A 26,978-nucleotide genomic window follows, 5' to 3' on the forward strand; every position below is an offset into this window, starting at 1 on the left:
TCGACGCATTAATTGTTAAATGTTCGTTTACCTCCTAACGTCCTAAAGCATCACATAACTGACTTGTCTGTTGAGTAAAAAAAATGTAGGCAACTAAATAGCATACTTACTTAACTATTCCTGTTGCTGACTGGACTGAGAAAAGAACAAATCAAAGTCCACTACTTCTTAAAAACACACTAAATAAAACATGTGCCCTTTTAAAGCACTCTACTTATGCAATTCTTCCTGAGCACTTCTGCCTCGTAACAGAAAGAAACATGTTTACGTTGGTCTCCATCCACATTACGGGCGACCGACGCTGACAGAGCCCAAAACTTTCAGTCTCCAGCAGTTTACATTGCGCCTTTACGACGACTCCGTTATATAAACACACACACTCGGTCATCGTTCTGCATCAACAATAACACACTGTCATATAAAAGCATATTAAAAGTTAACAAAAAACGCCTTATTCTCACTTCTGTTAGTGCAAACAGTAATGAAATGCCTAAAATGTTTCTTGTCCGCGGACTCGGGCTCGCAGCCCGCTCGTTTAAAATGGTGGGTAACTTAAAGCTAACAAAACGCGCAACGGCGAGCAACTTCAACACACAAAACACCTCTCACCTTTCTCGGCATTTGACGAGAGTATCTCCTCCTCCTTGGGGTTCGTAACCTGCGTTATTATGGACGTGTTGTCCATGGAAACGAGATGTTAGCTCCCTTTTCCAGCGAGTTCTGGCCGTGTCCGTGTCTCAGCTTGTGCTAACAGCTAGTCGAGTTAATGGCAGATCTCCAGCCAGCGGCAGACTGCTGTCGCTCAGGCTAGCGTGGGCGAACGGACTGCACCCGACCACTAATCTTTGCGTTTTGTTGCATTAAAATACGCGTCGCGGACACACATTTGATCAATCAGTCCGTTCGGATGCGCATAACGAAAATCAGTCGCGCCAGCGCCGAATGGCTAACAAGTAGTTGGAGGCTGGATTGCTAATATAAGATAGCGTTAGCGAGCTGACCATGAAACCTCAAAACGCTAGTTAGTCTGAATAAATGACCCGCGCGATGTCTGAACGCTTGCGTCTAAACTCCTGGAGCTATAGCGGAGAACGCCGACATCTGCGCGCTTAAACGATCGTCAAAAACTGCCTCTTCATGTTTTCCCGTGTTTTCTGATCTCTGCTTCCAATATGGAGACGGCGAGTGTTTGATATTCACGAGATAGAGCTGAGGAACAGCAGGAGGAGGTATTTTCTGGGAACCCCCTCCCTCGTATTAAAAATAAAAGCACGGCCGGGGTGCACGCAGTCGCCCAATGACAGGAGTCCGTACAAAGTTGACTGATTTCTTCATCAACGCCTTGGAACTAGACTGTGGAGCTGCGACATTTAATCACAAGTCAAAAGAAAATACACGAACCTTTGGTCTGGTTTATAGTTTTCAGCTCTGGTTCGTAATCATAAGAATGAAATGGGAAAATAATACAGTAAGAGAAGAAAAAGAGTGAGATTTAGAGATTCATGGGAGTAGCTTACTATATTGATTGTTTTGATTTCTTCCTATTGTTGTTTATATTGAGCAGCTTTAATATGCGAATAAATAATGAAATTCCACGCAATTTATAGTAAAGAAATGGGTATGGAATGTAAACAGGCATCCGCATCACACAAAATCCAGTAAAAAATTGCCTGAGCTTGTATTACAAAGCGGAAGCAGGCTATATTTCTGCTTCCCTGTGCGCAGTTAATTTCACAACATCGCATCACATGTCTCCATCTGCTGTTCAAAGATATTGTTGCAGTTTTGTAAATAAATAAATAAATTCTTTCAAAGTTTTTGTTTCGCATGTTTCCCATGATCTCTGTCTCTCCATGCTATGTTAATGATATGAAATAAATAAACAAATAATTAAATAAATAAACAAACAATCGGGTCTGTATTTTATGCTGTGCCAGTAGGTGAATTCAATAGAAGAGCAAAACCTAAAGGGTTTTAAGAACACACATGAAACATTTTCAAGCATTTCAATGTAAACCAGTGCATTTTGTGTTTTCGTTTTTATTATATTTAAGTGTAAACTGATGAACCTATAAGGTATGTAACATGTATTTATTGTTTCGTAATTATAGTTATTATAATGTAGGCCTATATTTTACAGTCTCGAATCTTTGCTGTGAACTTTCTTCTTCTGTATGCATTTAGGCATTTTACACACTGTTTCAAATTGTGGGGCTGTAATCAATAGTTATATCAGAGCAAATTGCATATAGAAGCACATTTTTAAATGTCCAGGTGAGTTGTCACCTGTTTTTTCGACTTTCTATTAGTGTAATTCAGGTCCTACCTTTTATATGGTACGTTGCAAATTTTTGACATAACCAAGAATAACAGAATCATACTGAGGGAGAAAATGATGACTTGCTGGTGATAATTTAAAGTGTTTTGAGAAGTGTGCATAATATAGATAATAACAAAGGATGATAGATTATAGGCTATTTGGTTGACTATATCAGTCTTGCTTTTCCTTTTATGCACTATAGCCCACAGTTGGAAAATTGCTACGGTGAAATACATTTTTTTAATGCTTTTTAAATACGTAAATTATGCCAATTGGCTGTATTTATTTGTTCAAAAAATACAGTAAAACGTCTTTGAAAAACATTTAAAAGCCTTAAATATTATGAACTTTTGGCCGCAAGAGTATTGCCAATGGCTGAAGTAAACAGATGGTTCATCTTCATTGGATTACACAAGGGACTGCTTTAAGACAGTACAGCATACTACACACGGATCAGAAGATGACAAAAGAAGGGATTTCTTCTGCCACCTGTACCATGATGCGCTCGTTCTTGAATTTGTGCGCGTTTTTGATGGAAGGTTCTGGTGCCACCCCTCTGCAGTTTCAGTCCGTATTATAAATACACTCTCTACACACCTCCCGCAACATCCACACCAGCCACTGCTGCCTTTCACAGTGCACCATCGGCACTGGGAAACCGGGACGGATGTATTAGGAGAAGCCCCTACTCACCCCCCTTTTCTTTTCTTTTTTTTTTTCAATTTTGTGGGGGTTGACATCTGTCTTCAAACATCTGAGCGGCTGTGAGGTTAGTACTGAGCAAGTGCACTTCCTTTTGAATTACTGTACTTACTGTACACGGTGCTGTAAACAGATAGAGCCCCACGGATCATGCGGCGTGTGGGCGTTCAGAGCTGTGCAACATCATTTACATTTAATAGGACTTCAGATATGCGTGCAGCTATATGAATTAGTTGAGACAAATACTCCGATTTTAACTGAGCAGGTACACGCATGGTTTCTTAATGAATTCAATGTTAAAAGGAAATTGATTTGGGAATTCAGTCCTCGGGTTTTCACACTCCTGAAGGATCTCCTGATGTGTGGGACATCGCATTGCGCTGCAGCTGCCGCACTGGACCATGAGCAACTGCTCGGGCTAAAATAGGAAGAGGTTGTACGGCGCAGCTGACTGCGCTGTTTCTGAGGAGCCGTGAAAAGAGGCACTCCCATTTAAGTCACTGACTTACAGTCTTGTCTTCTGAGAAGTAGATTGGGTGTCAACCCAAAATGTTTGTGTTGTTTTCTTCGTTTTAGTTTTGTTATATCTGTATCCTATTGTAATTGGATTGTGATTGCCAGGCGGAGGCTGCATTGTCTTGGTGTTGACGTATAATTTGTAAAAATATAAATAAAAAAAATAAATATGTGTTTCTTATACATAATTGATGATCGATGTGTGTGAACTTCACAATAATTATTGTAATTAGTATGGAGTGTCTTCCCTGATCGAAAACAGCGTTTACTTTTATTTTTACTGTTGGCACTTTTTAGAGAGGCTACATGATTTAATACAGTATAGTTTACAGCAGACACAGTTACAAACATAATTATATTGTTATTTCACTGTAACGAACGAACTGCACAAATAAATGGCACATTAAAATTTAAAAGGCTCACATATAGCTAAGTTAACATGTTTTTGCTGTACCATTTACACTAAAGTTTTAAAGCATTGCAGAGCACCACTCCTTTATAAATTGGATTTTGCAAACTAGTTATGCAATAAAAACTTGATTCTGGGTGTCAAAACCCGAAATGACAATAGTGCCTCTTGACTAGGCTACATCAGTGTAGTTGCAGTTGTAGTGACCGTGAATAATAACTAACACGATGATATTAATTAAAAAAAAATCATGAAATTTTGATTCTAGCACCTTATTACATTTATCTGCTCAAATCGTAACTTTTTTAATCTAAACTCAAGTTCAAATTTGTAACCTCATTAATATTAATAGAAACGTCACAAAAGTCTCCTGTGATTGGACAGTTATTTTCCCGCTGATATCATTAGGTGAGAATTTCGCCGGCTCCTTCTCCGGCCGCTGTTGCTTCATAGTATTACCGTGGAAAATTTAATTTTCTTACAGCTTTAGAGCTAAACTTTGTAACTAAACAGCAAATATACCTTTTAAAGTATTAATATAGTGTACTTTTGACCTGGTTATAAAGTACCCAAAAGAAGAGAAGTATCAGTGGATATCTTAGGAGACAGAGTGAGTGACGTTTGACCTGTAACGGCTGTTAGTGAGTATGAGCGCGAGGCTAATAAAAGTACTGTACAACACGGACAAATATTAAAGTAAAAACGAAATTAGGATTTGACATCCTAATAAATCACTGTTTTATGGACATTTGACATATCAAATAGTAAAGTCAACCGTAAACAAGCTTGTGGAGGTATTTGTATCTGTACGTTTTCGTTGTATTTACCGTATTTATTTCCTGCAGTGGTCAATGGTTAATTTTAGTATAGAGTGTAACAGGATTTTAATGTTAAGACTTCTCTTCAGGTTAACCATGGGGATCAAGACAGCCCTTCCCAAGACTGAGCTGTACCTCTACACTGCTGTCCTCTCTCTTGCGCTCTTATGGGCAGGCAGCTGGATCATTGAGGCCTCCAGTGGTACACTTTATTTTTATCTCTCGCTTTTTCTTTCTACATTAAAATCACAGAATTATGTTCACATCAATCATTAATGCCCTAGAATACAACGACTAAATGTGCATTTGCTTCTGTTCATTGTAAATCAGAGCACTGTAGTATTATTGTTTCTTTGTGGGCAGACTTGCTTATTGACATCCGAGCTGGTACTGGAGCAAACTAGCCATGTCCTGCCTCTACCTTTTTAAAGATCACATATTGATTATGTCTACTTTTCGGTTTGGTTTATACACAGGAACATCAGTTTAGACCAGGCTCTAAATGTACCAGGTAGTCCTACATTGATAACCCACAACAACCCCTAACTCTCATAATCTCAAAATATATTTGAGAGTCTGGATTATCACAGAGAAGCCTCTGAATATGAAAGCTGGCAAAAAATTTTCATGTAATGCTATTAGGTTTTGCTCTGGAGCTCACCCTGTTTGCTGGGGAATCATGAGGATCTGATGTCCATTTTACATATTTCAATAATACATAGATTTCATGGTTAGCTGCCTGCAAAACTTCATGCATACACAGTACATATTGTACTTTTAAAGCAATTAAAGTTTGACATATTATATATATAATAAGAACGAAAGCTTTATCATTTAGCCTGAAACACACCTGCTTTTGTGAAACTTTTCTTTTTTATTTGCAGAGAATGTTAACAGAAAGGCATTTAGGGAGAATGTGAAACCAGGGTGGCACTACTTTGGCAGAAAAATGGCAAGTATATTAGATCCTCTACTGCTGTAAACACATTTAAAAGCCACCTCAAGACATATTTGTTTGATGAGGCCTTCACTATTTTTAATGACCAGTAGGTTTGAGCAGATGAATTTGTGGTGTTTATTTTGTTATTATATTTTTTGAACTTGTACAGCATTTTGGTACACTCGGTTTTTGGGGTTGCTACGTGCTTTATAAATAAGTTTTGATTTGATGTATATTACATAAATGACTCTGTTTAATCATATTCTGACTCTGATTAATCACTTTCTGTGACTGATATTCTCTGTCTCTTCAGGATGTGTCAGATTTTGAATGGGTAATGTGGTTTACCACTTTCCGCAACCATATCCTGTTTGCCCTCTCCGGTCATGTGATCTTTGCTAAGATCTGCTCAATGCTGTCTCCAAAGGTACTGTATGGGGTTATTCACCTTATGCACAATGATCAAGTCATTTAAGATTTAAGAGTGATAATATTTTGCTATTGATATTTTATGTGAGTGTTTTGTGAATAATATTGCATGATTTTATGTATGGACTGAGTCTGAATAATCAATAATAGTAAAAAAAAAACATTCACAAAAACACATTTTGATATTAACCATGCATGTGTTAAATGATCTAATCTGAATGTTGTGTGAAATGTTACATGCTTCCGTGTTTCTGTCTGCTGTCCAAGAAGACTGGTATAGATTTATTCAAGGTAACTCTGAAAGTACTTGCCATTACAATTTTTGTTTGGATCATACTAACTGACTAACTAATACTAGTAGTGCTACAACTCAAGCTAATACTGGACTTATTTTGTCATTTCTAACACTAGAAACAGTAGCTTCTTAAAAAGTCAAAAAAATCCATTCAGTATTGTTGTATGTGACAGCTGGATTACATAAATGTGCCTTTTCAGAAGGAATTTTCTTCCTAACCCACAGAACAGATCTTTGATCTATATGCTGTATGGATCTCTGGCTGTGCTGATTACTATGGGATGGACATACATCACTCTCATCCTGTCTCACTGCATCATCCTCTACAGTGTGGCCCTTGTCAAGAGGAAGTGGCTCTGCTTTGTGGCTGGACTTACCAGCCTGGCAACTTTCAAAATGGAGCCCTTTAACACCTGGCAGGTGAGAAGGTCCATAGGCAGTGAATGATAATTTCTCTAGTATGATTTACAGTTATTGAATTGAACTGAATCAACACTGAACTGACTTGAGCTGAATAATGGCACTATTGTCTGTAGAGCTGCTTTACAGCAGAACTTGAATTTGTCTCATATTTGAAGAAGTTTGCATCATTGATTTTATTATTTTCCTGTTTACTACTGTGAAGCTGCTTTGAAATAATCAGTATTGTGTAAAGTGCTATAAAAACAGTAGTACTTTAAAAACCTAAAGTTGTGAAAGAATCGCATATTAGATAGAGATAATGTGGGTTTTCTTACAGCAGTTTGAATATTGTTTGTGTTGTTGTTTATAACCCCTTGTATAACATCTTTTCCCCCACAGTCTAACCACAAGTCCCCCTGTGGTACCGGTGTCCATGTGCATGTACAGACACATTTAGTTTTGTCATTTTGATGTTCTGATAATTTGTCTGTTTTGATGCAGGAAGGCTTTGCGACAGGCTCTTTTGATCTCCAAGATGTCCTGTTCTATGGAGGCTGTGGCTTCTCCATTATGCGCTGTATGAGCTTTGCCCTAGAGAACTGTGAGAAGAAAGATGGCAACTACAGTTTCCTGGATCTGATCAAGTACAACTTCTACCTCCCCTTCTTCTTCTTTGGACCTGTCATGACCTTTGATCGATTCCACGAGCAGGTGAGTCCTGTATTTTGAGAATGTCACAACTTCCTAACATTTTTCTCAAGAAAACAAGCATTTTAAAAGTCCAGCTTATGGAATCGTGTAATAGTTTATATAAAACATAATCTATAAAATAGAATAAATCATTGTTATAGTGTTGATAATGTCACTCTGGTTAGGTATGCACTGTAATGATCCCTCTAATATTCTCAGGCTAACAACCCTAACTTGACTCGTAAAGACAGAGAGATGTGGAACATCACCATTCATGCTTTGGTGCACCTTGGGGCTATTTTGGTGGTGGATGTCTTCTTCCATTTCTTGTACATTTTGACCATCCCTAACGATTTGAAGCTTTTGAAGCAACTGTCTGACTGGTCTCTGGGTCAGTACATAACTAGAAAAAACTGTAGACTTTTAGAAATGATGTTACAAGTAGTTTCTAATTATTTGTAAGTACAATTTCATTTGTTTACTATCACTAGTCGGTCTGAATGTTTTTGCTATTCAGCTGGCTTGGCGTACTCCAATCTGGTGTATGACTGGGTGAAGTCAGCCGTCCTGTTTGGTGTCATTAATACGGTATCCAGACTGGACCATCTTGACCCTCCTCAGCCTCCTAAATGCATCACAATGCTCTATGTCTTCGCTGAAACGTAAGCATAGTCATTAACAGAAGACAAAAGAAAGAGTATGTTTTTGGAAGCAGTTGATGGATTTGTAACCAGATCACATGTTTACAGTTTCTTCTGACATTGACTTTTTTAGGCACTTTGACAGAGGAATCAATGACTGGCTGTGCAAGTGAGCAAATAACCAATTCTATCTGTGTATCATCACGTATCATTTTTAAAAATATATATTTCTATAATAATCATATACTCAGGAAAAACATTCAACTTTACATGTATCTCCTGTTCTTTGTTAAAGATATGTCTATGACTATATCGGAGAAAACCATGATGCCATCTTCAAGGAGCTTCTTGCAACCATTTGCACCTTTGCTGTCACAACTCTGTGGCTTGGACCCTGTGAGCTGGTTTACATTTGGTCTTTCTTTAACTGCTTTGGCCTGAACTTTGAACTGTGGGTGGCTAAATTATTTTCTCTGCCACCGTTCTCCACCATTGAGGTAAGATCCCAAAGACGTTCAGTTGTGAGGGATTTGAGCATTTGGGTTTTGAATCATTACACTACCAATTGATTGTCTTTCAGTATTGCATCATGACTGATTAGCCTACATTTCACTGATATGAAAGTAACAACATTCGCTTACCCTGAGTAATAATGTAATGTTAATATTTTTCCAGCGGAATCTTATGTCTGAGGCAATGTCACGTCGAATCAGGGGTTTGTTCAATGCTGTTAACTTCTGGCAAATTGTCCTGTACAACGTCCTGGCGCTGAACAGTCTGGATTTTGCCCAGCTGGTTACTAAGAGACTGCTTCTTAAAGGTAAGTGTTTTGTTTTAGACCAGGGGTGTCAAACTCAATTCCTGGAGGGCCGCAGCCCTGCAGAGTTTAGTTCCAACCCTGCTCCAACACACATACCATGTAGTTTTCAAATAAGCCTGAAGGACTTGATTATCTGGATCAGGTGCATTTAAGTAGGGTTGAAGCTAAACTCTGCAGGGCTGTGGCCCTCCAGGAACTGAGTTTGATACCCCTGTTTTAGACCATTATATAATGAAAACGGAAATAAAAGTAGCTAGAATCTTGTGCAGAATGTGTTTCTTACATATGTATTCTTTCTTACATATGTAAATCACTCATATATGATGTATATATACATCATACATATGAAAATATTGAAACATATAGTTGTATCAGCACAAAAACTCCAGAGGAATGGGGCAAACACAGCATGTACACAGAGAATAATAGCACCCTTGTGATTCCCTCAGGCTTCCCCTTGTCCACTCTCTCGGTGCTGTTTGTGACTTACTGTGGCGTGCAGCTGATAAAGGAGAGAGAGCGAAAGCAGGCTCTGCTGGATGATCCGGAACCAGTGCCGCCCACAGAGGCGAGCAAACAGAAGGCTGAGTAAAGGACAGAGAGGTCATTGAATCTGATCCAGCTCTTGAGGTCCCTCTTGTTAATTCTGCCCCTGAGCTTTCATGCCAGACCGATGCAGTCCCACCACTATGGTAACTGATTTGCACAAGTCTGTTTTAAAAACACAAGATGTTTTTAACTGTGAATAGTTCTGAAGTGCACTTGCTTTAGCCAAATGCAACCTGTTCTCTGACTTACTCTAGAACAAACAAACCAACAAGTGCATCTTTTATTTATATTTTCAGTGGATATGGCTATTTAAAGAATGGGCTTGCCAAATATTTTATGAATAAATAATATATTGAACAATAAAATAAAAATATACAATGTTTTCAGGGTTGTCTTTTATTTCATCACTCTTAATATGTTTACAGCAGTGTAATTTGAGTATTGTTGAGACACTATTATAGTTTCTAATAATATTTTGAATGAGTTTTTATTTTTACACGTTTATATATGTTGTGTTTTTGTCATTTTTACTAGTTTTTCTTTTAAAAATGTCTATAATTTTTATTAATTTCAGTTATTCATTTTACTACATCATTTTAGACACTAAAAATGAGAAATGATTCCTCAACAACTAGTTGAAATAAAGATTCTTAAATAGTTTTTTTTAATATTGTATTTAAATTAATGTTTATTTTTATTTCAATTAGCAACTTCTTCATGGTTTTAATTTCAGTTTTAGTTAACTATAATAGTCCTGGTTTACAGCCATTATTATTACACAAAACATACATTCTAGGAACATGTTAAAGGGGTCATATGATGCTTTTTTAAAGATCATTATTTTGTGTATTTGGTGTAACAGAATATGTTGACATGCTTTAATGTTAAAAAAACACATTATTTTTCAAATACTGTACATTATTGTAGGTCCTCTATGCCCCGCCTCTCTCAAACGCTTCGTTTTCTACAAAGTCCCTCCTTCCAACAAGCGCAGTCTGCTCTGATTGGCCAGCTGACCCAGTGCATTGTGATTGGCCGAACACCGCAAGCACTCGTCGGAAATGTAACGCCCCTTACCATAATCGTGAGCTTCATCTTTCAAAATAAATGTAAAGACAGCCCGAAAGGGGAACAGAGTCGCGTGACAGACAGTGATGAAGCTGGTATGTGTTTGCAGTACACAAGCCACGGTTAAGACAGCTGACTCTGTGATGTGACCCTGTCTCTCTCTCTCACACACACACGCACGGGCGCGCACGCACGCACACACACACACGATGCACAAAACTCCGCATTTGAACAGTCAATAGCACATACTTAAACTAATAACAATCAGCTTGTAACACTCCAAAGAGAAAGGAAAACTTGAAATCGCATCATATGACCCCTTTAAACTTATGTATTTTTATTTTACATAGTTCTGAACTACTTATAAACAATAGTCACAATGATGCCCCATTAAACCACAGAAAGCTTAGTCACTTCACCACATTAAACTTTGTGCAGTCACATTTTTCTGTTACTCATGTCACAATCTAGCAAATGATACGGTGTGAACACATTCCCCTATTAGGCTTTGTCCTACATTGAGCTTTGAATGGCACACTAGAGATTTGAGTTGATTAATGGGCCTAAAATATACACTGATGAATACTGTAGGTCTGCTATGCTGCTGTTATCAGCACACAATTACATATCTCCTAGTTTTCAGTCTCCCTTTGGATTTTTTGTCACCTTACATGGGTTATTAGCTCAAATTAGAATTTCCCTTGTTGTCATATACACTAAAAATAAACTTTTTTCTTTTGCCTTATGGTTCCATGAAGAACCTTTATTATCCATGGAACCATTTCATCACACAGAAGGTTGAAGTATTCTTCAAAGTATTCTTCGGATTATTCATCTTATTTAGACTAAGAACAAATTGTTCTTTTAAGAACTATTGACTGAAAGGTTTGAGGAACTCGAAAGGATTTTTCTATGTCATCGCTACAAAAACTTCCCTTTGGAAACCTTTATTTTTAAGAGTGTGCCTTTAGAAAGTTTATAACTTCAAACTGGAATTATTTTATTAAATATCTACTTACAGAAATGGCTTTAAACAAAGACCTGTTTGTGATTAATTGGTTCAAGGTGAAAATGTAAACAAGCTATAATAACCTAGTGGTTAGCACATGTGTTCAAACATATTATGCCATGGGTCTCAAGTAAGGGATGCAAGTTTTCCATTCCTGTTTTCCCTGCCATCTTCAGTCCTCCCTATATGAAAAAATGTCAAAACAATGAAAATGTAATGCATTCTACTGGAACTGGAACACTGTTGCACTCATGGTGCCGAGGTTCAGGTCTAGCCTGGGACATGTCCTGTTCCCCCTGTTGTAAATTCAAAGATTAGCAATGCTTGCTACTATGAATTGATGCTAAGAGATGTAGAAGCCCATAATACCGAGTTGCTCCACTAGAGGGCTCCACTAGATGGACTTTATCTCCCAAAGCAACAGGCAGTTCTATTTCTGTTTGTCTCATTTTGAAACTAGTCTTAAATGGGTCTGATTTCCATCTTTTCTTTCACTCTGTAACATTCTTTTCAAGCTGTTCACATTTCACAACCATCTTGTGGTGCTCTACTCTCCTCCATAAGATCTACAACTTAATATTCCCAGTGAGCAACATGTCAGCTGTTGGTCTGATCTATTTGGTGGGGGGAAGGGAGGGACAGCTTGTATTTCAGGCCCTAAGTGTGGTTCATTTACTCATTTCTATATATAGATGGACAGTCAGTAGCTGATAGCTTGTGACATCTGAGGAGTTGAGGCCACACCAAAGCGTCACATCCTCCGCCATTTCTCTTTTAGAGTAACAGTGTTAATACAGTCAGTTCAGTTCTGCAGTGGGAGAGGACCAGGATACCCCTCCCTCCTACTGAAATATCACATCAAACCATAACAAGATGGCCTCCTTGTCAGTGGATCCAGTGACGGAGCCACGGATGTACCAGCAAACGCTCCTACCAGATGGGCTCTGTGATCTCCTGGATGCTAACAAGTTTGTGGACTGCGTTCTGAAGATCAAAGACAAAGAGTTTCCTTGTCATCGGCTAGTGCTAGCCGCTAGCAGCCCTTACTTCAAAGCCATGTTCCTTTCAGACCTGGAAGAGAGCAAAAAGCGGGAGATTGTTCTAAAAGACATCGAACCTGGAGTCATGGAAATGATCCTGAGGTACATATACACCTCGGATATCAACCTGACTGAGCATAACGTCCAAGACATTTTCATGGCAGCCAACATGTACCAGATTCCATCAATCTTCAGCGTGTGTGTCTCGTATCTGCAGCAGAAGCTGGTTCTTGGTAACTGTCTGGCCATCTTTAGACTGGGACTGTTGCTGGACTGTCCACGTTTGGCTATGGAGGCTCGGGACTTCATCTGTGACCGTTATGCCCTCATCATTCGGGACCAGGACTTCCATCAGTTGGGTCCCAGCGAGTTGGCGGCTATCATCACATGTGACTCTCTGAATGTGGAACGAGAAGAGTTGGTGTTTGAATCTCTCATGGACTGGGTGGAGTTCGACACGGGAGAGAGATTGAATGACCTGCCGCAACTTCTACACTGCGTACGTTTCCGTCTTATACCGACGAGTTACTTTAAAGAGAAAGTCGAGGGCCACAGATTGATCAGGACAAATCAGGAGCTCAAGAAGGAGCTTCAGATCGTCAAGGATGCACAGAAAGGAGTGCTACACAGGGTCAAAAGGGTCAAGAAGGAAGGCGAGACAGCAGATTCTGAGGACGAGGATGAGGAGGGTATGCTGCCAGGAATCCTAAATGACAATCCACGTTTTGGAATGTTTCAATCAGACCTTTTATTAATGATTAGCGATACAGGAGCGGTAGCATATGACGTTGACGCAAACGAGTGCTTCATGGCATCTTCATCCACCGAGATCCCTAAGAACCATTGCAGTCTTGTCACAAAGGAAAATCAGATCTTTGTTGCTGGAGGTCTGATGTACAACGAAGAGAACAAAGAACAGCCGTTCAGTTCCTACTTTCTTCAGGTAATGCATAGTCAAGTCTTGCTAATGTTGCTAAATATGTTTGTAACAAATCAATGACTCAAAGCATCATGAGTCTCTGGTTCCAAAAATACATTTGTGAGAATGACCCACAGGGTCCATTTTGCTTCAGAACAGCTGTTAAAGCTTTGAACCTCATGTTGCCTGCATGACATTTTCCTCATGTAATTCAAGAGAAACCTTTGAAAGGATTGTGTAGGATGAATCAAACTAATAACTATATTTGTATGAGAAAGGAACAATGCTTTTAGATCATGATATTTTAATCTGAGCTCTTCTTCATCCTACAGTTTGATCCCATGAGCTCTGGATGGTTGGGGATGCCCTCACTACCAGACCCTCGGTGTCTGTTCGGTCTGGCGGAGGCTGAGAACTCCATCTATGTGGTGGGAGGAAAAGAGCTGAAGGAGGGAGAACGTGCTCTAGATTCTGTTATGATCTACGACAGACAGTGAGTACAAGCATATAGCAAATAACATACATTGACAGAGCTCGTAGTAGCAGCGGTTTTCAAACTGAAGGCGGGTTGCACAAAGCGTGAGAATGTTGATGCGTTCATGCATGTCAGAAATATGAATATGTAAGTAAATGTAAGAAAAATTAAAAATGTAAGTTCTGAAATTCTCAGTTAAGATTTATTTCTCATTTTTTTAACATGACACACTAAATGCATATCTGTCAACCCTCCCGTTTTCCTCAGGAGTCTCCAGTATTTCACACCCATCTCCAACTCCCCTCCCATTTAGTTATTTCTCCAGGTAATTTTAAAGCCCCAAACCTCGTTATATGAATAGTCCCATCAATATATTATTCCAAGATCATCCATTTGCCAGATCTAATTTGAAACTCATCCTACTCACACATTTATTTTGACACGTCATACAAATTTCAACCCATTTGTGACCTCAACCTGGCAACCTACAACCTTGCACTGTTGATATCTGTGCAGGTAGTGGATGTATAGATCAGTCTAACGCATCCTTCACTGAATGAACCAGAGCTACAACTGAATCAACAATCAATCATTTGACTCACTTTACACTGACATGTCACAGTTCCATGTCAATAAATAATTAGTTACTTCAATACAGCCATTAGGCCAATTTTAGTTTTCCCTCTCATATTTCACTCTTTTTGGCAGATCTTGAGATTGATTATACCTCTCCAGGTCAGCTCTTGCCATAACCCCTGATCAACAGGATGTTGTCTGTCATGGCTGAAGGCTGATAACTATACATTTTCACACAGGTCATTCAAATGGGGAGAGTCAGACCCTCTTCCATACGCAGTTTATGGACATGGAATTGTTTCACACAAAGGACTGGTCTATGTGATAGGTGGCAAAACTGAGAGCGAGTAAGGAATCTGGTTTTATTATACTTTACAAACACATTATGCCAGGTTGTCTTTGGTTTTCATAACCAGACTTGAAATGTGATGTACAGGAAATGCCTGAGGAGAGTATGTGTCTATGACCCCTCTAAGTTTGAATGGAAGGATCTGGCACCCATGAAAACCGCCCGCTCGCTGTTTGGCACTGCTGTTCACAAAAACAAAATCTATGTGGTGACTGGAGTCACTGATAACGGCCTGACTAGCAGTGTGGAGGTCTATGACATCGCCAGCAACTTGTAAGTCACACTTTTGTCATATTTTGTCAAGACTCCTTAACACAGGCAAGTTGCTCACTTGTGTGTCTCCTGCTTAGCTGGTCAGAGTTCGTGGAGTTTCCTCAGGAGAGAAGCTCTCTTAACCTGATCGAACTGGGCGGCTGCTTGTATGCTGTGGGGGGTTTTGCTATGATGCCCAATGAGACCACAGAAAAACTGGAGCCCACTGAAATGAATGACATATGGAGGTGAGTATTTATGTTCAGCTCAAACTGGTTTAATGAGACTTATTGGCCTAATGAAACTTGGTCATATATTTGAAACTAAAGTTGAAATTTGAGAATTAAATTGCGATTTGCGTGACAGGTTTGAGGAGGAGGAGAACTGCTGGAATGGGATCCTGAGGGAGATCCGTTATGCTGCAGGGGCCACAGTGGTTGGAGTGAGTCTGAACACCTTGAGACTCACAAAGATGTGATCTACAGCTGTCATCTATTGACAGAATACACAGTAAACAATGTCACCCACATCTTCATAAAAGAGCAATACATATTCCATTGAATCATTTGTCACAGATTTATAGTTAGTTTGTTATTGATCTTAGCAGTGTTTGATGCTGCTGTTCCAAGAAAACTCAGCAGATGGAGACAAACACAAGACCATTTTTTTTTCATAAGAATGCTTTGTTAGTCATTTTGGGTAATTAGATGTTGAATAATTTGACTTATTTAAATAACCATGTACATTGATTTCTATCATTCTATTATGTTATTTTAGATGACAACTACAATTGAACATTTTGCAATTATGACCAAGTACAATGTTCTTACATTAAAAAAAGAGAAATAAATGGCAGTGACTGAACAATAACCTAATCTACTGTAGACAATGACCAAACTAAAAAACACGAACAACAAAACACAATCGTCTGTGGTAAATGTTAACACAAATATTGTCATACACCCTCCAAAGCCACATGAAAATAAAAAAAGTAAAGGTGAAAGAATACAAGGATTTTCTATTCTGTATGCCATCGGATACTGCTTGACATCATGATGGGTCCTGGATGGAGCTTCAGAGTCATTTTTTCATCATGAATAATATAACAGCTAGTGCTGCGAACACAAACACTCTGGAATAAAGAGATCTGAACACCTCTCGGGTTTTGGAACATTGTGCATAGACCAAAATATTCATATAATTACATAGAAATTAAAACATTACAGCAATAAAATAAGATTGCAATTCCCAATTCATAAAAAATATTGTGTAAAAACATTTACAGATCTGAAACTATAAGATTCTTGTCTAAAAGTGCAAAAATGAGCAGTTAAAAACAATAAAAAATTGATTTTTAATTTAGAAGATCAAACATTAGAGTCTATGTGAGACTGTGAGAAGTGGATAAACTCTAAATAGTGGAGAACAACTGATTTTTTCATTAATAATATATAATACAATCTCTACCAATTCACCTGTTAAATGGCTGCTGTACGTTCAGCCCAAACACATTCATGAATATGAACATCACCAAAAACACAAACCATCAAGGTTTTTGAAAATGTTAACAAAACAAATGAGCCATATACGTCAGCCGTATACATAAATTTCCATCTGTTGACAACATACAAATTGTAGTCATTCACAATTTCGACAAAAGTTCGATTTTTAAGGTGCTTCAGAACAAATACAACAAACAGAAATGATAAAACTATGACAAAATATAAGGGCTAAACAAATATTTATAAAACCCCTTACACCAACAAGCCAGTAAAGTGCCAGAAACAGAATCTACTGACTGCACATTTCCACCACCAACAAGATCTGTGTTACTCACAAGCAGGTCATCACCCCAAACACAAATAGTGCTAACTAACAAAGTTTTACATAAAGCATCTAAACCAATAAAAAGTCAACCGAAAGCTATATAAACCGAATATGCTGTTGTCTATTTATTATTCTCTTAATATTGTAGGCTACATAAAGCATATATGTCTTACATTTAGCATTCTACATCTGGGTAATAGTTTTAGTATCATACTTATTACTTTTTGCCTAACTAGGTTTATCATAGCATGGAGGACTCATTTGATATGGGAACGGAAGGGATAATTGAGAATATGACGTGAAAACCAAATAAGACTAACATGATATCTCAGACTCTTTGCTACATAAAAAGGATCTCTGCATCACAAAAAAAAACAATAGTATAATACAGAGCAGTAGTTACAGGTTCCTGGAGTCTGTCCTTCCAGCGGAGTAGAGCGGCGTAAGGGAACGCAGCTGAGAATGTGACGGACCCCTGTCCACTGAGTGGAGCATAGATGATGCAAAAGTGACTACGCCATGCAGATGTGGGCTAATATCCCTCAGTGTTTCCATCCCGACCACCAGTTCTTGGTTTGCAGCAGCTTGTGTTTGATTGGTTATAGCGGAGGAGTCCAGCAGGGTAGGGTTCCTGACCTGGGAACACTTCTCTCGGTGAGCTTTCAGCATGTTGGAGAAGCGGAACCGCTGGCCGCACGCTTCACAGGGGTAAGGCTTCTCTCCCGTGTGCGTACGCCGGTGCCGCTTCATATTGGGACGACTCGTGAAGCTCTTCCCACAGATCTCGCAAATATATGGTTTCTCTCCTAAAAAGAACCAGCAGACCTCTTGGACTGACTGTAGAAAGTATTTCGAAGTGCTATACATGTGTACAAGCATCTCACCTGTGTGTGTCTTCGTGTGTTCATCAAAATACTGTTTCATATTGAAGTCTTTCCCACACCACTGACACATAAACTGCTTGTGTCCGATGTGGATGCTCATGTGAGAGCGCAGTTGGTACTTATACTGAAAACGCTCACTGCAGACCTAAAGGACAAGGAGTGGACAAATTTCAAACATGGCCAGCAGTTAATAATGGAAATTATGAAACAGAATGTTCTGGTCCTGGATGCTGATTGGTCAATTATGTGCTAAAATAAAAACATTATTGGTTATTGGTAATTTTACTGTGCAGAAAACACTTATTGTTTACTCTTGATGGGTATCAATACAGATTTTCTGATTAAAAAAACTGTCTATTTTAACATCAATTTTTAAACGTTAATAAAAAAAAGTACAGTGTTTTAGACTAATCCAAATCAGTAACTCATCTTTTTTGATCTAGGCCTATCTAAAGGATTCATTCGTTTTGGAAATCGAGTTATTGGTTGCGCTTGATGTTTTTGATTCACTAAAAAGAACCTGTTCATAAGAGTCATTTCTTCAATAATCAGACTACACAAGTAATGTTATGTTTGTTATATTGTGTAGCCGGTGAGGACAGCTCAGCTTTTGTTGTGTTGCTGAAAGGAAATGCTGATAAAGGGAAGATTCTAATTATGCATATATATATATATATATATATATATATATATATATTAGGGGTGTAACGATACACGTATTCGTATTGAACCGTTCGGTACGCATTACAAACCGAACGATTCGTTGGACTATTCCTATTACGGCATATTATTCTAGTAGGTTAGATTAGTGCGAGTGCGCATTTAGAGTGCGTTCTTTCACTGCATGATTTAGTCTATTAAAATGCATTTAGAATGATCACAAATTCAAGATATGGGGCAGAAAATGTATATATTTACATAATTTCATATAGTTAATCAATATCACAGAACAATGCCGTTTTTTCTCTCCAAAAATCAGCATGATTACACATGATTTTTACAACAGTTCAATAAATATATATACTGTATAGAGAGAGATTTTCAGAATCATTCAAATCAAGGTAGCAGTTATCTGTATTTTACCATTCCTTACTGTTTACCTACTGTACATCAGTGACTATATCTAATTGTAAAAGAATGACACTTGATGAATTTGCTTAAACTATTAAAATAGCTTAAAAATAAAACATCGTTTTAAAAAATGTTAATGTAGGCTACTTATGTTTTTTTATTATTATGAAGAAATCATGTATATTCACAGCTACTTGCTTAATTTTACCATACCTCACACTGGAAAGGCTTCTCTCCTGAATGTTGGAGAGAGTGGACCTTCAGTGACATGCTTCTTTTAAATGACTTGCCACATGTCTCACAGGTAAATGGCATCTCTTTTGTGTGGGCTAAAGATGTGTAGAACAAGTCAATGATTAGTCAGATAATTAAAGTTTACTGTTTAAAGTATAAGACTTAGGGCTGGGACAATAAATCGATGCATCGCGAATCGAGAAATGATTCTGCATCGATTCTGAGATTTTCCGAAGGCATCGCGATTCTCTCTTGAATCGATTCTGAGCTTAGTTTTTAACAGCAGATGGCACTGCGTGCTTTAGAAATAGCCGAATTCTGCTTGCTTCCAGTTCCTTACACACGCACCATTTGAACCTAAAATAATCATTCATAAAGTTCGAAAGGGTTGAAGCGAAGTACAAGGATGTTTACATTAATCTCGCATCATAAAAGCATAAAAGCCGATGTGCAAATACATTTAACCACTTACATTACTCAGCCGAACGCACAAGCGCTCTTCTTCGTGAGCATTTGATTGTGCGGCTAAAAACTAGCCTAGACCGCATCTGCTGTTAAAAACTAAGCTCCGAATCGATTTGAGAGAGAATCACGATGCATTCCGAAACTCTCAGAATCGATCCACGAATCGCGATTAATCGATTTATTGTCAAAGCCCTAAAAAGACTAGGAGTAAATTTAATTTAATTTAATTTAACTTTAACACAACTCACCAACCATGTGCTTGCGTACATGAGCCATTGTGTAGAATTTCTTCTCACAGATCTCACAAGTGTACTTCTTCTCGGCATAGCCATGAACAATCTTATTGTGCTCATGGAGCGACCAGAGCTTCCTGAAAGCTTTTCCACAGGTTAAACACTACAAAATGAGACAACGACCAGTAAAAACAAATCTTGTCCATTGCATTGAGTTTTTTGTGTTTGTATGGGTTTGAATGTTCCTGGGTCAATTACTTTATTGCATTATTTCTTTATCGCAATTGTCCGCAATAAAGAAAAGGAAAAATGGGTAACACTTTACAATAAGGTTGCATTTGTTAACTATATTTAATACATTAACTAACGTTAACTAACAATAAGCAATACATTTGTTACAGTATTTATTCATCTTTGTTAACATTAGTTAAAAAAACTGGTTTCATTGGTAGTCTATGTTAGCTCAGGTCCATTAAATAACATTAATAGATACAACTTGTCATTTCAATTATGTATTAGTAAATGCTGGAATCAATATTAATGAAGATTAATAAATGCTTTCAAAGTATATTTCATTGTTAATTTATGTTAACTAATGTGGTTAACTAATGTTAACAAATGGAACCTTATTGTAAAGTGTTACCAATAAATGTTTTAAATAGGTGAAGTGCAGAAATATGTATTTTCTGCATTCATGCTGGTTTCATATGGTTTTAAAAATCATTTATACAATTTTCAGGAAAATGGTTTTCAAATATAATTTTAGATATAAAAATACATATTTTTATACAAATTTGACAAATTCTTAATACATAATATCATAAAGTTTTGAAGAGTCACACCATATGGCATTTCACAACTTGAAATAACCTTGCTTTGTCATAAAAAGGTAAAATAGATATTTTATGTTAAAAGGTTTTTAAATATTAATAACCAGTGAAACCATTAAATGTTTCACGAATAACAGTCTTTATTAATCCACACAAAGACTCACAGCCAGGAACACACACGTAGCACGGGGAATTGACGATTAACACTGGACACAGGGCACAGGAAAACACAGGGCTTAAGTACCAGGAACTCAACGAGGGGTAACAGACGGGTTACACCCGAATCAAATTAGCACAATCAGAACACGGGAGAAACTGGGTCACGGGGAGCACATGGGGAACAAAACACAACACAGGAACACAAGGACAGCCCATGGGCGTGACATTACCTCCCCCTCCCGGAAGGCGCGTCCACGCTCTGGAGGCCTCTAGGAACAGGCTTACATGGGACAGAAGGCCTCCAGGGCGGTACCCGTTCCGGGACCCATGGCGGATTGGGCAGTTCAAGGGGACATGGAGTAGGCAGACAAGGGAGCCATGGCAGAGCAGGCAGCTTGGGGAGCAAAAAAATTCCTTGGGGAAAATCTCGGATTCCCTGGCTGGAACCGTCTCTGGGCTTGACTCGGGATCTGAGGCCCTCCATGGGCCTGACAGGCAAACAGGAGCCCTTTCTGGGCTGGGCGTAGGAGCAGGAGCCCTCTCTGGGCTTAACTTGGGAACTGGAGCCGACACTGGAGCGGACTCAGGGGCTGAAGCCGACACTGGAGCGGACTCAGGGACTAGAGCCGACACTGGAGCGGACTCAGGGGCTTGAGCTAACAGTTTTTTCCTCGTTTGGTTTGAGGTGAGGGAGACAGCTGCTGTCAGCTGAGGAATGGGAATGAATTGGCCGGCGGACTTGAGTGCGGAGCGGCCGGCGGACTTGACAATGGAGCAGCCGGCTGGCTTGACTGCGGAGCGGTTCTGGATCGGGGCCGGACACTCTCCAGACACCGGAGGATGGGAGGTCGACGGGGCGATGGTAATTGGCCCCGATCCAGAACAAAGAATTCAGTGTGGCGTCGTCCAATGCTGTCACGATGGCGAGCCCACAGAATTCCCTGGCATACTCCACAAAAAGAAGGTCCTTACAGGCTAGGGCAGCGAATCTCGCAGCGGTTTCCATAACCACGGGGAACGGAAAACAAAACGGGGAGAAGGGGCACCACTTACTGTTCGTTAGGTCCACTGTTCTGTCACGGTGCCTACTGTGTGGGAGCGAAGGAGCGAAGGAGCGAAGGAGACGTCGGAGTTTCACGAATAATAGTCTTTATTAATCCACACAAAGACTCACAGGCAGGAACACACACGTAGCACGGGGAATTGACATTTAACACTGGACGCAGGACACAGGAAAACACAGGGCTTAAGTACCAGGAACTCAACGAGGGGTAACAGACAAAACACACCTGAATCAAATTAGCACAATCAGAACACGGGAGAGAAACTGGGTCACGGGGAGCACATGGGGAACAAAACACAGCACAGGAACACAAGGACAGTCCATGGGCGTGACACTCTCTCTCACAAACACACACACACACACACACACATATATTTATTTATTTATTTATGAAGAGTTCGGATCCAAAACCTCTAAATGCCATCTGAAATTTTCTTCTAAAATGAGCATTTTTATCAGGCCCATATATTTATGTTCAGTTATTTCACTTTAATTGCATAGAAAAGGACCTATACATTGCCATTAGAGTAAAATTACTGAACCTTAACATAGCAGCCTGATAAAAATGCTCATTTTAGATGAAAATTTCAGATGGCACTTAGAGGCTTTTGCATCTGAACTCTTTATGCCCCCATCAAAAAAACATATATTTAAATTTTTTTAAATACAGATATGTTTTTATATATGTTTAATACATTTTTTTTACATTCCCATGTGCCCCAGTAGCAAAAAACAGAAAAACAAAAACCAAGACAGTGTTTCTACGACTTTCCAAAAGAGGAAAAAAATATTGAAAGATTATGCTGGTCAAAAAAGAATTTGCTGTCATTCTCTTAGCCCTTGAGCTTACCTGTATGCTCTTCTCACAGTCAGTCTGCTGATGCAGCAGTAGCTCGCTCTCCATAAGGAAGCGTTTGCCACACTTGTCACAAATATGCATGAGGTTATGTGCCACGTTCATGTGTTTCTCCAGGTACCAGCGGTTGTTGAATGTCTTGGGGCACCTCACACAGGTGAAGCTCTGAAACTTCAAGCTATCCTGGTCCAGAAGCTCCTCACTGTTCCCTCCATGAGCCGTCTCCTGCCTCTCTCTCACACTGTTTCTCCTGGAGACCATCGCTACAGCATCAGCAGAGGCCCGGGTTTGTCGTACTGGTCTTTCAGACATGAATGCAGGTAATGTGTGTTCTCCTTCCTCTTCACTGGTGCCTTCAAGTCTCACATCATCATCTTCAATTTGCTCGCCTTCATCTTCCTCCTTCTCCAAAGCCACATTGTCTCTTGATTCCTCAACAGTCTCATCGCTCCGTCTTCCTTTGCCAGGAAGCTGTTGTCCTAAGGGAGATTGAGCTGCTGCGTTTCCCTCTAAACCTTTAGACACATTAAGTGTTTGATTGTTCAGGTTCAACTCCACAATAATTTGCTCTCTATTAAATGAATCAAGATCTTCAGAGTCCTTCAGGTTTTCCATTTCCTTCCCTTCTACTTTACAACCGCCTACTTGCACTGGACACCCATCGCCAACCTGAACAGCATATGGGTTCACTTCACTTTTCCCTCCATAGATCCTGGCACAGGTGGGGTCCTTCTCTTGCTTGATCTCCATGTGAAAGTTGGAGTTCACCGAGTTGCTGTTGCTCCAGCTCTGAGCGCCGACTTCCTGTTTGGCTTGGTCCACACTGGGACTGATGTCCAGCGAGCCTCTAGTAATGAGCTCACTGCAGGAAGTGGCGATGTTGCTCATCTGGAGCACTGTGGCAGCCTTGAGCACATCTTGGGCATTGCAGCTGGAGACCAGCAGCTTGGAGGTGTAGATGAAGTTGAGGATCTGCTGCAGGCCTTGAGGCTTGAGGGTCTCCAGAGAGAGTTCCACGCGCCGCAGCTCCTTACTCGATGCAAACAGTGAGTGGAAGAAGGGGCTGTAGGCTGCTAGGACACCCTTATGGGCCTGGAAAGAAGTCTGGTGGTGCAGGAGGACAATGTCTACGTCACATAGATCTGGCTGAAACAGACGCTGCTTGTTCAACCTGTCCATTAAAAAGGTGCAGTGAAGGGCCACATCCTCAACGAGGGAGAACTCTGCAGATGGATGCTCGGCAGTTTTCTCCACTATGAGCTACAACAGAACATCATATTGATGTGAGATGCATATCAACTTTCAATGTTTAAATATTAGATATTGATTTACATTACAATCAAACAACAGGCTGGAGTAATTGTCATTTCAAAGGTAGCTGTCAAGCAAATGATCATTTTTAAATTCTAGTAATATAAAACTATTTCTAGAAAACAATTTATATCATGTCTTTTATGCCTTTGTATATTTTATAAAGAAGGTCACTCACAAAGAAAAAATATATTATATATTAATGACATTATAATATATAATCAATTATGTATGTTATTTACAGATTGTCTAAATCATACAGCTGTCATAATAAAATAATCCAATTATCCAGACAGGTAACCAGTGCAGATATCTAAAATTATATTAGATTATATTGTATTGTATTAGATTAGATTAGATAAAATTAGATTAGATTAGATTAGATTAAGATGATTTTTAAATATCAAACACATATTTTCTTTATAATGCCAAGCTTGATATTTTTCTTAAAATGTATAGCGTATAGCTGCTTTTATATTTTATATATTTTATAAAGATGATTTTATTATTTATATTACAATATTTTATATGCTATGTATCTGAATGATATACAGGCTTTCCAGCTATCATAATATAGTCATTAAATTATCCAGACAAGTAAACAGTGAAGATATGTGAAATATTATTATATTATAAATATATTTATTTTATAAAAACAATTTATTTTATTTATTTATTATTATAATGTATTATTATATGTCCTAGTTCTACTAGACATACCAACATTATTACACAACATTTCTCATTTAAGCTACAGTATTGTCCAAAGTCATGAGCTGGGACAGGTACACTATCAGAAAAAAAAATGTACAAAAATTGTACCTTTAGGGGTACAACATCTTGTCACTGGGGCAGTACCGGGCAACTTTCTCCCCTCTTTACCTCTAAAAAGTTCATAATAGTATCATAAAACTACATATTACTACTATATGGATACTTACTACTCTAAGGTACTAATACGCACCCTTTAGGGATGAAGAAGGTTGCTTTGAGGGTACTGTCCCTGTTGTACCCCAAAGGGTACAATTTATGCACATTTGTTCTAAGTGTAATTTATTTAGTTGAGGGCTATATTAAAATTTGAACAGATGTTCCGATAATAACAATCATTACATCAGCATCTTATCGAAAAGTAGCAGAACGTTGTAGAAGCTCTCGACAGATGTGGAAGCAGCATGCTATCAGCACATCTGCATGACATGCACATCATCCTCCAGATGTGACTGATGTCTGTCAGATTCTACAGGCCAAGTAAACATTCACAGACATGCAGGTAACAAAAACAGTAAGAGAAGGGTCTTACTACCATGCTGATTCAGTGGTCTCTGCCTCGAGGAGAACCGTCTCCCCTCCTTAGCATTTCAGAGCTTCGTTTTCATGAAAATAGCTGTCATTTATATCCACAATGCGCTCCTCTGTTTACACATCTGTCCGTTTTCGCCATGTCCGCATGCAGAAGGGCTCGCACTCTCGGCCGGGGGAGTGATGATGATTGGAGGTGGAAAATAATATGGGTCGTTTTGTCTGGAGCTTTAAAGCGACAGGGACGTGATTAAACGAGGGGGAAAACACAATTCGAAGCGTTCGGAGCTAAATTATGGTTATAAATGGCAGAATAATCGCTTAGGTAGAACACATTTTTGGATGCGTTCAAACGGTCTCCTTGAGCACCTGGCGCCGCTGCGCAGTCAAAGCCCAAGGCAGCGAGGTCAGCGAGTCCACCGCGGAGTGAACCGGTTCGCCGCAGACAGCGCTAACGCCTGCAGAGCGCCGCTGCGGCCACGCGGTGGCGCTACAACACAGCTTTTTGTTAGAGACGCTCTCATTGACGCCATCGTTAAACTCACAGCTGTGCCCGAGACGTTTCATTGATTTTTTGTTTCACCTCTACACTTGATTGCATCTATAAAAAAATGTTACTTTTCATGTTTTGAAATTGCTATTTGATATCTGACGTCTTACTCCTAACTCTTAAAATATTTTATTAACTGACTTAAAAGGTCATGCAAAAATGTTTTGTGAGACAAATCGCAATAAATGCCTTTGTTATGATCTCGGGTTTGCTGTCAGTGCAACTGTTAGTAGGTCCCTCCAGAACAATAAAACCTAGTTTATTATACCAAAAGGCAAAAGTGTTTATTAGAGACTTTATTCAAGACTTGGTGCACACGTGCCATCAAAAATGACAAAAAGACCACACAGATGTAAAATATGGGGGATAAAATGACGTATTATGTGTTGGGAGCTAACATTTAGCATATTTTAGGCCTATCTGGTAGAGTTTAGTATTGGTTTAGTGCCGTGGCTTAGTGTAGCTGTCAGATTAGATCTGCAGAGGTCAATCAATACTCAGTGTATGCTTTAGTTAATATAATGTTTTTAGGGTTTTGATGGGGAGTTCAAAAACACTGAGCAAAAAAAACAAAAAAAAAACTTTTATAAAGTTGAAAGAACACCAAAAGCTGCTCTGACGGTAAACATTGCAGAGATGTATTATATAACACAGGGACTGGATTTGAAATGCATCTTAGCTGAGTGTATTATTTACATGTTTATGTAGTTAACATTTTATGAATTCTGTATTTAGGCTAATTGATGTCACTTTTGACTTTAATAGGATTAAAACATTTATTTATTTGTAAATGCCTCACACAATAAGTCCCATGGGGCTCACTGATATTTCATTCGTCCTATAAAATATCTACAGACTAAACTCTAATCTTAACCTCTATATGAGACTGACTGTAGTTCTGTAACATACAATATATATATATATATATATATATATATATATATATATATAAATGCACTATATATATGTATACA

General features: G+C 38.9%; 4 protein-coding genes across 7 annotated transcripts in view; 2 read left to right on the plus strand and 2 right to left on the minus strand.

Moving 5' to 3' along the window:
• LOC107688434 (CTD small phosphatase-like protein) overlaps positions 1 to 1,345 on the minus strand; it is a 17,151-nt gene extending 15,806 nt beyond the window's left edge. The window contains exon 1 of one of the 3 annotated variants that reach the window (XM_016486096.1): positions 610 to 1,338. In XM_016486096.1, coding sequence (XP_016341582.1) covers positions 610 to 685 — 76 coding nt within the window. In that variant the 5' untranslated portion in view covers positions 686 to 1,338. Of the gene's footprint in view, positions 1 to 609 lie in introns of all 3 variants that reach the window. The other 2 variants (XM_016486097.1, XM_016486098.1) reach the window with 2 other exon arrangements.
• A 1,588-nt stretch (positions 1,346 to 2,933) lies between these two features.
• LOC107688529 (protein-cysteine N-palmitoyltransferase HHAT-like protein) lies at positions 2,934 to 9,848 on the plus strand. 2 transcript variants are annotated; one of them, XM_016486218.1, is made up of 13 exons: positions 2,934 to 3,089; positions 4,855 to 4,967; positions 5,650 to 5,717; positions 6,019 to 6,132; positions 6,405 to 6,425; positions 6,655 to 6,849; positions 7,333 to 7,542; positions 7,741 to 7,912; positions 8,039 to 8,183; positions 8,296 to 8,331; positions 8,458 to 8,659; positions 8,838 to 8,982; positions 9,432 to 9,848. In XM_016486218.1, exons 2-13 carry the CDS (start codon positions 4,862 to 4,864, stop codon positions 9,572 to 9,574), a joined length of 1,557 nt encoding a protein of 518 aa, XP_016341704.1. In that variant the 5' UTR covers positions 2,934 to 3,089; positions 4,855 to 4,861; the 3' UTR covers positions 9,575 to 9,848. The 2 variants fall into 2 exon arrangements, with proteins under 2 accessions (XP_016341704.1, XP_016341705.1); XM_016486219.1 differs by lacking the exon at positions 6,405 to 6,425.
• Positions 9,849 to 12,419: 2,571 nt separating this feature from the next.
• LOC107688437 (kelch-like protein 40a) lies at positions 12,420 to 16,466 on the plus strand. Its single transcript, XM_016486100.1, has 6 exons — positions 12,420 to 13,591; positions 13,900 to 14,060; positions 14,858 to 14,965; positions 15,055 to 15,240; positions 15,318 to 15,467; positions 15,586 to 16,466. The coding sequence occupies exons 1-6, from the start codon at positions 12,482 to 12,484 to the stop codon at positions 15,695 to 15,697; spliced, it is 1,827 nt and encodes a 608-aa protein (XP_016341586.1). The 5' UTR covers positions 12,420 to 12,481; the 3' UTR covers positions 15,698 to 16,466.
• A 793-nt stretch (positions 16,467 to 17,259) lies between these two features.
• LOC107688435 (zinc finger and BTB domain-containing protein 47-like) lies at positions 17,260 to 25,510 on the minus strand. Its single transcript, XM_016486099.1, has 6 exons — positions 25,456 to 25,510; positions 22,836 to 24,101; positions 19,949 to 20,096; positions 19,215 to 19,330; positions 17,931 to 18,075; positions 17,260 to 17,852 (listed from the first exon to the last, which is right to left on the minus strand). The coding sequence occupies exons 1-6, from the start codon at positions 25,459 to 25,461 to the stop codon at positions 17,446 to 17,448; spliced, it is 2,088 nt and encodes a 695-aa protein (XP_016341585.1). The 5' UTR covers positions 25,462 to 25,510; the 3' UTR covers positions 17,260 to 17,445.
• Positions 25,511 to 26,978: the final 1,468 nt, after the last annotated feature.

Source organism: Sinocyclocheilus anshuiensis, unplaced genomic scaffold, assembly GCF_001515605.1.
Source record: "Sinocyclocheilus anshuiensis isolate Anshui unplaced genomic scaffold, SAMN03320099.WGS_v1.1 scaffold329, whole genome shotgun sequence".
Classification (NCBI taxonomy): domain Eukaryota; kingdom Metazoa; phylum Chordata; class Actinopteri; order Cypriniformes; family Cyprinidae; genus Sinocyclocheilus; species Sinocyclocheilus anshuiensis.